The sequence below is a fragment of the Cydia amplana genome, chromosome 27, assembly GCF_948474715.1.
Source record: "Cydia amplana chromosome 27, ilCydAmpl1.1, whole genome shotgun sequence".
Lineage (NCBI taxonomy): Eukaryota > Metazoa > Arthropoda > Insecta > Lepidoptera > Tortricidae > Cydia > Cydia amplana.
The window spans coordinates 1,910,584-1,923,254 of NC_086095.1; the positions used below are offsets into that span (position 1 = coordinate 1,910,584).

At 38.8% G+C, this 12,671-nt stretch overlaps 1 protein-coding gene across 1 annotated transcript in view; it reads right to left on the bottom strand.

Annotated features, from left to right (window-relative positions):
• Positions 1 to 8,258: 8,258 nt before the first annotated feature.
• LOC134660522 (fatty acyl-CoA reductase wat-like) overlaps positions 8,259 to 12,671 on the bottom strand; it is a 28,490-nt gene continuing 24,077 nt past the window's right edge. Inside the window, exons 11-14 of the mRNA XM_063516296.1 lie at positions 11,888 to 12,007; positions 10,456 to 10,585; positions 9,133 to 9,260; positions 8,259 to 8,358 (exon numbers count right to left, since the gene is read on the bottom strand). Coding sequence (XP_063372366.1) covers positions 8,271 to 8,358; positions 9,133 to 9,260; positions 10,456 to 10,585; positions 11,888 to 12,007 — 466 coding nt within the window. The 3' untranslated portion in view covers positions 8,259 to 8,270. The remainder of the gene's footprint in view (positions 8,359 to 9,132; positions 9,261 to 10,455; positions 10,586 to 11,887; positions 12,008 to 12,671) is intronic.

Sequence of the window (12,671 nt, forward strand, 5' to 3'; positions counted from 1 at the left end):
ATAAAGAAATATAGTAAGACAAGAGTGCTCACTCCATACATCCGTTCATACTATTCATTTCAGTGTCTACATCTAGCATCGAGTAGCGGAACTATCAGTACTGCTACGTCTATTGTCAAGTAGCAGTACTGATAGTTCCGCTACTCGATGCTAGATGCTAATAGTCTTTTTGGTACTAAAACTGATGTATGGAGTGAGCAATCTATGTATTTTTTTCTCTATGGTATGACCTACATAACCCCTCAGAGTTTCATCATCATCCTCACGTTGTCCCGGCATTTTGCCACGGCTCACGGGAGCCTGGGGTCCGCTTGGCAACTAATCCCAGTAATTGGCGTGGGCACTAGTTTTTACGAGAGCGACTGCCATCTGACCTTCCAACCCAGAGGGCAAACTAGGCCCGTATTGGGATTAGTCCGGGTTCCCCCCCCCCCTCAGTTTGATCAGTGATAACAAAACCACACTGTATTATTAAGAATGACGATACATCACAATTGGTAGCTAATTTAAATTTAATTATAAACTCATGATCGTAAAATAAACTAAATAATATACCAAATGCAAAGATATTTTATCTATGGACCAAGTACTGTCAGCAGTAAATATTAAGGGCATTTATTTGTGTGATAAACACTAATATTTGTTCCGGAGTCATGGATGTTTTCTATGTATATAAGTATGTATTTATCTATATAAGTATGTATATCGTCGCCTAGTACCCATAGTACAAGCTTTGCTTAGTTTGGGGCTAGGTTGATCTGTGTAAGTGTCCCCCAATATTTATTTATTTATTTATTTTATTTATATACCATTTTAGATGTAATAATGGTTGTGCTTATGTATTTGTATTGAACAGTGATCACAAATTAATAAAAATAATAAATTTCAGTTATAAATCTTAGTAAAAGTTGGAAACACTATATACATAAGTATTTAGAAATTAGGCCTTGTCAAGACCTTGTTGTTTACAAAGTAACATCAACGTGGATAATTCCGTCATAGCATAGAGAAATAAGTAAGATAAGAGTGCTCACTCCATACATTAGTTCAGACTATTAATTTCAGTGTCTACATCTAGCATCGAGTAGCGGAACTATCAGTACTGCTACTTGACAATAGATGTAGCACCGACCGGAAAGTCTTATCTCAACAGCATAAGACTTTCCGGTCGATGCTAGATCTATTGTCAAGTAGCAGTACTGATAGTTCCGCTACTCGATGCTAGATGCTAATAGTCTTTTTGGTACTAAAACTGATGTATGGAGTGAGCACTCTATGTATTTTTTTATCTATGGTCATAGGGACTATTCCGTCTACTAACGTTTTTCTCGAGCAACGAACCAAAATTTATAATTTCATCGACAAAGCAGCGATTGCTTTTAGTTTCAGGCAATCAAAAGCGGATGGTGTTTTTCCTATAAAAAAAAAAAATATATACGCTCGTGGACGGAATAGACCCTATGACGGAATTAGCCACATTGACCTTATTTAGAAATTAGGCTTTGTCAAGACCTTGTTTACAAAGTAACATCTACACATCAATGCCAGATGTAGTGCATAATTATTTTCCATCGTATTTTCACGGAAACGCACGAACATGTCTTGCTATTTCAGTCAGTCTCGGTACAAAAAGTATGTATGTATGTATGTATAAACTCTTTATTGTACAAACACAAAACACAAATTTATGGCACAGGATAGGCAGTACAAAGGCGAACTTATCCCTTTAAGGGATTTCTTCCAGTTAACCTTTGAGTAGATGAGAATTGATGAAGAACGTAGACAAATATAGCACTGAGTACAATAGACTAGAGGAAAGTCAATAAAATTACTGACTAAAAGTACTGACGTTGACTGAAGTAGCATGACAAAACGAACTTTCCCGAGAAAATACGATGGAAAACAATTATTCACTACATCTGTACAACTCAATGTCAGTTGACAATTGTCACTTGACACCATTTTTGTACTATTAAGTCTAGTTGACTTGCCTATAGCACTTTACTGACATGTACGAGGGGCGTTCAAAATATTCTCGGTATTGATATCTTACGACCTCTTCTAAAATTTCTTTCGTTACTGGCCGCTAAGGTTTATTCATTGACATTAAAAAAAAGTATAATTCGAACCGAGATAGTCTTTTGTTTTTCTGCAATTGCTGAACAAACATGAACATCCTGTGCGAATTGACAATGTTAACTAAATTAGAACATCGATGCGTGATAAAATTCTTGACAAAACAGGGTAAAAATCAAAAAACCATAAAAGAGGAAATGGATTGTGTTTACCGTGAGTCTGCTCCTTCTTTATCTACCATTCAAAAGTGGTCAAGCGAGTTTAAACGCGGAAGGGAGAGTATTGAAGATGACCCTAGACCTGGCCGGCCTGTAGTAGCTACTTCACAAGAAAATATTGATAAAGTGGAAAAACTTATATTGGAAGATGGTCGAGTGAAGGTAAAATCTATAGCACAAGTAACCAATCTCTCTATTGGTACCGTACATGATATTATACATGACCATCTTAATATGTCAAAAGTAAGTGCAAGATGGGTTCCGCGAATGCTGACTCGGCTTCAAAAAGACATGCGTGTAGCTTGTTGTTCCGATTTTATTGACCTGTGCGGTGAAAATCCTGATGAGGTGCTGCAAAGAATAGTTACTGGAGATGAAACCTGGGTTCATCATTATGACCCAGAGAGTAAACAAGAGTCCATGCAGTGGCACATTAAGGGTTCAGCTCATCCCAAGAAGTTCAAGGTCATCCCTTCAGCTGGCAAGGTCATGGCCACGATATTTTGGGATTGTGAAGGAGTATTACTAATCGATTATAAAGAAAAAGGTGTAAATATCACAGGACAGTACTACGCTAACATTCTACGTCAATTAAAGGATGTAATTAAAGAAAAGAGGCGAGGAAAGTTAACCAAAGGTATTCTGCTTCTGCATGACAACGCCCCCGTCCATACTGCTCATATTGCCAAGGCAGCTATTGTTGAACGTGGGTTTAAAACTGTTACTCACCCACCGTATAGTCCGGACTTAGCCCCCAGCGACTTCTTTTTGCTCCCCAATCTTAAAAAGGATCTGCGTGGAAATAAATTTTCTGACGATGAAGCATTGAAGGCGGCAGTGGAGGAGCATTTTTACACGAAAGATAAAAAATATTTTTACGAGGGATTAAAAAAAATAATTGATCGATCTTTTAAGTGTATGAACATAGGGGGGGAGTATATTGAAAAATAAAAATATCAAACTTTTCGTACTTGTTTGTTTTCATTCTCATACCGAGAATATTTTGAATACCCCTCGTACTATAGGTATACACGCATTTATATAAAAGCTTATAGGGAGCGTGCATGAACTGTAGGGGGCAGCACAGGAGCCGTCAGATTTTTGGCGCGAGGCGTAAATGTGAAGTTTACGCTTCCGATGTAGCCCACAAGATGGCAGAACTTACTATACACAAGAAAACGTACGAGAACGGTAGATGGCAGGACTTGCTTTGGCACTTGTTTATGTTTCCGATTCAGGCCACAAGATGGCAGGCCCTTCAACGTTCACGGTCCCTATAGTAAATACACGTACCTCTAAATAATGTTTAGTAACGTCCGACCAAGCTAACTGTGCACGGGCTGAGTGTGGCAGTGATACCATAAATACGAATTTCTTTGAAAAATTACGTTATAATGACAACACCAGACTTGCACACACAGGATGATTTAGCTTAGTCGGTCTCTAAAGAACTTTTAGGATTTCAAAATGAAAGTAAAATAATATGATATAATAACGGCCTTAAGTGGGTATATCAACTATTTCTTATTGTTATTCTGTCCGGTCAGCCAAGAGACAATAGTAGCATAGTTTGTTAGAAGACATTGTACACCACCTTCTGACACGCTTGGTAGACGACCCTCAATGGAAAGGGTTTATAAGTATCACAAAAAAGCGTGTTTGGTGAATATAAATGCCTAAAAATCAGGTTTTAAAGAGTGACCCAGGAGAACGTAACCATGGCAGCGAGTGACAAGAAAAAGTTGATTCACCCAAGTATTTCATTTCATTTCATTTATTTTATGCATAAACCATGGTTATAATAAGGTGTTACATATTATTGTTTTTATACTATAATATGATAGGGTCATGTGGCGTAAAACAAAAATAAGATTTCACAAATCATATTTTCTAAAATTATTAATTATACTATGTTTATTATAAGTAATAAGTGAATAGTAGTTTTTGTACAACGGAGTGAAATATTCAATTATTGTTCAGTAAGAAAGTATGTGATTTTTGTACTACCAAAATTATTTTTTAACTAGTACATTTAGTATTTTTTGCCACTTATATTTTGCGTATAGATAATTATCTTATCGTAGATATGAAATAGGTACAGATTCTTCCAAAATACCATTCCTGTTTTAATTTATATAATGAATTCAAACATTGTTCTTTATATATTGTATATTTCGTAATCTAGTTTTTTTAAGTAGAGGGAAATTCTCATTTTGTATTATTTTTATAAAAGATGTAACTAGAAGCTTTAGATTTACATAAATTTGACTGATTTTGAATTTGATTGATTCCATCCAATTTAAAGACTTTTTATGGCAAATAGAGAAAAATACGTCTTTATACATTGTCTTAGCGATTATACATTTAACCGTTTTTACGCCAATGACCGATATATCCGCACCGTAGGTTCAACGCCAAAGACCGATTAATCGGTCACAGACCACAGAGCAACATAGACCTACGTGCATATGCATAAAGTTCAATTTCAGTTTTGACACTTCGGTGACGTGGCGTCAGCGTGACAGCTTTTGTGTTTGACACGTCGTCGAAAAGGTCAATGGGCGCCATTTTTTTAAAGAACTTTTTTTAAAGTACGTTTAGACAGATTGGTGCAACTGTCCATTAATTATTTTTTTTATTTTTAAAAATAACTAAACTAATTGCTCTGTGAGCTTTGGACCTCGCGAGCATAACTTAAAACTGAATAAATGTATGGCTCCGCCATTTTGTAAAATTACCAAACACTGAATAGACAAAAGTGTCAGTATACCCTTCACTTTCGCACTTACATACTTGTTAGAACGTGACAGGCATGGTGATAAGCGATAAAAATGCGACCCCGTTACCGCCGCTGGTCACAAAATTTCACAAGCTTCGTTTGAAAATTGCGACGTGTAGAAGCCATCCAGACATACGAAAGCATTTTTAACTAAGCTGAAACGGAGACCTTCGCTCACGCTCGGTCAATTAACTAAATTAAGATGATTTTTCTCTATTTGCCAAATGTTACTTTAAGGTTTTTACTATCGACATGAGTTATTTTGTACGTATTTCCATAGAGAAATATAGTAAGACAAGAGTGCTCACTCCATACATCAGTTAGACTATTAATTTCAGTGTCTACATCTAGCATCGAGTAGCGGAACTATCAGTACTGCTACTTGACAATAGATGTAGCAGTACTGATAGTTTCGCTACTCGATGCTAGATGCTAATAGTCTTTTTGGTACTAAAACTGATGTATGGAGTGAGCAATCTATGTATTTTTTTCTCTATGGTATTTCAGTAGCATCGTAGAGAAATAAGTAAGCATAGAGTGCTAACTCCATACATCAGTTTTCTTACCAAAACGCGGCTTATTTGGTAGTCCAAGCAGAAGGGATTGAAAATAGAGTTCCGGTTATAATATTAGCTGAAAATTGTTGAGCATTAGTGTAAGGCCTGAGTGGACGCTCTTGTTGCGCGTGCAGCGGGGCGGGGCGTGCGGCGTGCATGTTAAACAAATGCGCACGTATAGGAGCGGCCTTAGTGCACGCTGCTCACGTCACGCGTGAGCACACAGCCACGCTGCACGCGTCGCCGAGCGAGCGTCCACTCAGGCCTTACACTTAGACTTTTCGTTCGTCGCGACATCTAGTGTCAAGTAGCAGTACTGATAAATCTGCTACTTGACGCTAGATGTCGACTGCGAAATAACCCGAGTTTTGGTAAGAAAACTGATGTATGCTTACTTATTTATCTATGGTAACATTAATGAATCTCTGTAGTCTGGTATTATTACTATACCTAATCTTGCATAGTTTTAACAACTTTTGTGGAATCTCATATGCACATAGATTATTCTACGCTTCTTTCGAGTGATTAGTGATTATGCTTTATATAGCTGTTTTTTTATTATTAATGTATTAAGTAAATATATGTTTGTAGCCGTTTCTCACAATTTTGTAACTAATTTATTATTTATCTGTGTATTTTGTGTCCATTCTAAATGTATTTTCAGCCTTGTATGTTTAGTGCAAATTTTTGATTTTTAATAAAAAAATGTATGACAATTTCGTGTTTTATTTTCACTTGGGATAATGATGATGATGATTGTTAAAAACTATCTAACTAGTTTCCTCGGGCCCTAACCTTTTCGACGCCGTGTCAAACACAAAAGCTGTCACTCACACGCCACGTCACCGAAGTGTTAAAACTGAAATTGAACTTTATGCATATGCACGTAGGTCGATGTTGCTCTGTGGTCTGTGACGGATTAATCCGTCTTCGGCGTTGGACTTGCGGTGCGGATATATCCGTCGTGTTATTGGCGTCAAAATGGTCGCTATGGATATATAAATACCTATCTAAACGGTCGAGTGGTTAAATAAAAAACATTTTGGTATTAACATGTGTATTTATATTTTTAACCCTTTATATGTAGATTGTAATTGTAACTTAATCAAATGCTGTATTTTATAAAATATAAAAATATATGTACTCTTAACTATATTTACAAAATCATACCTTTTAACAACTGCTATAAAATTTAAAATACCTTGACATAATCACATTTATCAAAATAGCTTAGTATATTGTTTAACAACATAAGGTACAAAAAAATACAATTCAATTATATAAGTTTTTAAAGTAATCTATACAATTTTCATAAAAACACGGTTTAAGTTTTTAAAATACCTACCTATGCATAATATTGTATCTGTACACATTACCATATTTTTTATTTCTATAGAGTTACCTATTAACCTTTTCGACGCCGTGTCAAACACAAAAGCTGTCACGCTGACGCCACGTCACCGAAGTGTCAAAACTGAAATTGAACTTTATGCATATGCACGTAGGTCTATGTTGCTCTGTGATATGAGACCGATTAATCGGTCTTTGGCGTTGAACCTACGGTGCGGATATATCGGTCATTGGCGTCCAAAAGGTTAATAGCGAAAGTGTAAAGTTTGAGAAAAATGTACCCGTACTTGACAGCTGATTTAAATGGTGCTGTATGGCGTAAAAAAAAATCTATAATATAATTTTGTATGGTGAAAACTTTAGTTTTTAATTTTTTCTCTTTAGTAACGGAAGCGAAAGAGGTTGTCAGGATCGTAGCAAGTGGAAATCCGTGGTCTCTGCCTACCCCTCCGGGAAATAGGCGTGATTATATATATGTATAGATCTTGTCAGTAAAAAAAGGCGCGAAATCCAAATTTTCTATGGGACGATATCCCTTCGTTCCTACATTTTTCAAATTTGCCACCTTTTTCTACTGTCAAGATCTGGTTGACCAAGTATATGTATGTTTTTCTTTACTTTCGACTGTCAAACTCGGAGCCACAATTCTTTCTTGCACTTTACATCTCCACTACAGTAAGAACGCTAGGCACGAAGAATATCGTACAGTGATCCGCCTGTTATATTTCTGTACCGCTCGCACTGTGGTATTAACCGCCGGCACGTCGGGACAGCAATATTAAAAAAATATATATACATGGTGTCTCATTTAAATCGGTCAGTATGGGCATAGAGAAAAAAATACATAGATTGCTCACTCCATACATCAGTTTTAGTACCAAAAAGACTATTAGCATTTAGCATCGAGTAGCGGAACTATCAGTACTGCTACTTGACAATAGATGTAGCACCGACCGGAAAGTCTTATCTCAACAGCATAAGACTTTCCGGTTGGTGCTACATCTATTGTCAAGTAGCAGTACTGATAGTTCCGTAGTAGACACTGAAATTAATAGTCTGAACTGATGTACGGAGTGAGCACTCTTGTCTTATTATATTTCTCTATGGTACATACTTAGAGCCACCCCACACTAGCGTCGGCGTCTAGTCAACTCTATGGCTGCTGCTCGACGCAACGTGGGCGCAACTGCGCAGCGACGCCATTTTCCATAGCGCTGACTAGACACCGACGCTCAAAAGACGCTAGTGTGGTGTTTAGCGTCTTTACTGTAAAACAATAACTCTTTGGTTCTAAAACAGTGCTGCTAATATGGACCATAGAGCGTAGAGGGCTAGAGCAGAGAAAATGAGCCTTACTAACTGGTGCAGGTAGTATAATCTGAAACAAACAAAAATCAATTTTGTATTAAGCAGATACTTCTGCGAACGATGCTATTAAGCTTCGAAATAAATTAAAAGTGGAAAAATTCACTGTCTTGGGTGGGACTTGAACCCACGACCACTGGATCACTAGTACAGTGCTCTGCCATCTGAGCTACCAAGACCGTACCGAATTCACCGAATATTTCCACCGTATATGAGCCCTAAGACAGTGAATTTTTCCACTTTTAATTTATTTCGAAGCTAAACAAAAATCAGTATTACAATAAACACACAAAACCTTAGCCTTGACAGTAATTACCCAGCCTACGAAGCAGGGGGTCGCGGGTTCGAATCCCGGTAATGGCATTTATTAAGATAAGATATCGTTTATTTGCGTAAATTATGGTAGTTAACAGATGTTACATAGTTTTTACGGACACGACAAAACAGCCGAATAACGGCATGCAATATTCGTGTGTTTGTTTGTTGCGTATAATTTACAGATAAAGATAAATACTTAGAAAACATTAACTCAAGAAATATCTGTGATAAACATATATACAAATTAATGCCTTTACCAGGATTCGAACCCAGTAAGTACCTTCTTCGTAGGCTGCTTCGTAGATGCTTTAAAAACTGAAGGAAAACTTGTCCGAAATTCGAACTTGCGACACCGAGACACCAGCCCGCCGCTACCAACTGAGCTACCGAGATTTACCCGTTGACAGCGAATATTTCTTAGCAACGTCGCGAATCCGAGTCTGTCCGAGGAAATATTTGTTTTAAATACCTTCTCCACTTGATCCTCGCTTGCGGCAGCGTGTCGTCGCTCTCCTTGAACATGTATCGCCTGATTCCGATGAGGTACTGCTGGAAATACTCCTCCCAACTCACTTCGGATATACTGAACGGGAATAACTGAAAAATCAAATAGTATTTGTTTTACAAGAGAGCAAAGTTGTTGTTTAACCGCTCGTGCTAATATTGATACCCGAGCCAGCGAAAAATTCCGAAATTGAACCACGAGCATGAGTGGTTCGAAAAGTGGAATATTGAGCGTTGCGAGGGTTTCAAGGCGCGATGGTAAAACAAACTTTGCCACCAACGCGACGAAAATATTTTTTTTGTTAGAGAGCCTACAATACAATAGCGTTGCCCGAGCGTCGGGTTGACTGACGTCTAGTCAGCGCTATGTATAGTTTGTAGCTTTCTAGTAGAGCCCGAAGGCTTATCCTATTGTCTATTGTTCAGTAAAACCGCTCGTGCCACGTGCCACAACCACCTGCATAAAAAATCGCTCGTTCACTTTACCCAGGTAATTGAATTACAACTCCTATGGAAATTGCAATAAGATTCAAAATGAACTAATGGATAAATATTTTGTTACGATGTGTGTGGTCAGTACTTCGGTTACTGAGTGCCGGCGAGTCGAACGCTACAGAACCAGTCTAAAATGTGTCATCGAGATGCGTAACAAAGGCGCGTTATCGGAGAGCGCACCTACACTGGTTTTTTTGAGCGTTGGACTAGCCCGCGCTCAGGTGCCAAATAGAATAATGAAGACCCTTTTTTATAATATAGCGTTTGCCGCACTGGATTGCGACGGAATTCACCGTTTCGGTGCGGATGGCACGACAGGCGTGTCATCACTGTTTTTAACGTATGACACGATAGGTGTGCCATCATATTCTATGACGTAAGGCACGCCTGTCGTGTCATGAAATCATTTTTCGCCGCCACAGCCAAAAGTTTTCGAAAATGGAACACGCAACCATAGAGAAATATAATAAGACAAGAGTGCTCACTCCATACATCTGTTCAGACTATTAATTTCAGTGTCTACATCTAGCATCGAGTAGCGGAACTATCAGTACTGCTACTTGACAATAGATGTAGCACCGACCAGAAAGTCTTATGCTGTTGAGATAAGACTTTCCGGTCGGTGCTACATCTATTGTCAAGTAGCAGTACTGATAGTTCCGCTACTCGATGCTAGATGTAGACACTGAAATTAATAGTCTAACTGATGTATGGAGTGAGCAATCTTGTCTTACTATATTTCTCTATGCCCTAACCGTGAGACGTAATAATTGGATGACCCCTATCTGTTTACCTGTTTGTCGTCATCTGGCGTGCTGTCCCACATGTTTCTTATATTTCGGTTGCAGAAATGTATCTCCCGCGTACAGAAGTAGGAGAGAACAGAAGAGAACTTGTGGATCTTGCGATACACCTTCAACATCCTGCATTAATAAGAAAATGTTATTGATATTTTAAAACAACAGTTTTTTTTTACAGATTTGGTCCATAGAGATGCCCCGAATAATGGTCTCTTTGGAGGCCCACACCATAGGGTTCAAATCCAGAATTGATCACAGTTCAGAGGGCCTACCGCGAACCACGTTCGAAGTGTTGCCTCTCTATCGCACTTGTAAATTCGTAAGTAAGTGTGACAGGGAGGCAACACGTCCAACGTGGTTCGCGGTAGGCCCTCAGTTTTTCATTGTGATCATAGAGAAATATAGTAAGACAAGAGTGCTCACTCCATACATCAGTTCAGACTATTAATTTCAGTGTCTACATCTAGCATCGAGTAGCGGAACTATCAGTACTGCTACTTGACAATAGATGTAGCACCGACCGGAAAGTCTTATCTCAACAGCATAAGACTTTCCGGTCGGTGCTACATCTATTGTCAAGTAGCAGTACTGATAGTTCCGCTACTCGATGCTAGATGCTAATAGTCTTTTTGGTACTAAAACTGATGTATGGAGTGAGCACTCTATGTATTTTTTTCTCTATGTTGTGATAGACATCTGAATTAGGAAGCTCCAAAGAGTCGCAAATGGTGTTTTAACTCTCAAGGGTTAATTTTATGGGCGCTACCTCCAAAGAGCCTTATGCAGCTCGCGAGCCGCGGTTTGCCGACCCATGAGGGCCTATCGCGATAACCGAAATTCGCAAATTGCGGGGATCATTCTCTTTTACTCCAATGAAGGCGTAATTAGAGTGACAGAGAAAGATCCCCGCAATTTGCGAGTTTAGATTTTCGCGTTTATGATGATGAAATAGCACTGGACACTGGTATAGTTGTACCTACATAGCAGGGATGTTGCGGATGCCGATTTTTTGACATCCGCGGATGCGGATGCGGATGCGGATTTTTAAAGGCTCACATCCGTGGATGCGGATGCGGATGCGGATGTCAAGATTAGGTACTTAGAAAACGTCAAATATTACATTTTTATTAGTATTTTTTTATTTAAAAAAAACGATACGTAAAATATTTAATAAACAGTAACTTGGCCGACTTTTCTGGATCTAGACGATTTCGTTATAGGTAATTACGAAATTACCTAGCACTTACGCCGCCGCTAAGACGTTCCTGTACCAACTTGTTCGACATCCGCATCCGCATAAGCTCCGCATCGATTTTATGCGGATGCGGATGCAGATGCGGATGTTGAAATCAATGCGGAAGTTCCGCGGTTGCGGATGCGGATGCGGATATTCGCAACATCCCTGCTACATAGTTAGTGACTCACTTTGGTTTTCTTCCTAGGCAGACAGCCAACGCGTCGACCAGCACTCCAGGCAGGAGATGCAAGAAGATTATGTAGAGCTGGTTCATGAAAGCGGACCTGTGTAGCGTCAGCGACACGTACCTGGATATTAAGAACAATGCGTTTTTGGCAAAAATTTCATTTTTGGTACAAGCTTTATCGCTGACTGTACTTTTCTTACAACAGACAACTAATACTCAACGAGACAATTCTAAAAACCCCTAACACAATTAGGTTGCGTTGTTTCATCACAGAGTTCCTATGGCCACCTCCTGTCTCCATCATCAGATCAGCTCGATGGTACCGTAATATTGCATTTTCACCCGACTTACATGTGTATGCAAAATTTCAGTTCAATCGGAAACCGGGAAGTGGATCAAATTTAACTTGCAAGATTTGATTACAGACCGACAGACGGACAGACAACAGGACAGGTGAAACTAAATAAAAGCTTGTAATTTACCTATGGATAATCAACACTTTATTACAGACTAGCGACCCGCCCCAGATTCGCACGGGTTAACAAATTATACACAAACCTTCCCCTTGAATCACTCTAGGTATCTATTAAAAAAAACCGCATCAAAATCCGTTGCTAAGCATACATAGGGACAGACAGCGGGAAGCGACTTTGTTTTATACTATGTAGTGACGAAGTGTCAGGGAACCGGCCGCGGAACCGCCGGAATGACACCCTTCGGCCAAAACTCCTCCGCGTTGAAATTCGCAACGCTCACCACAAAATAATAATTAATATTATCTTACC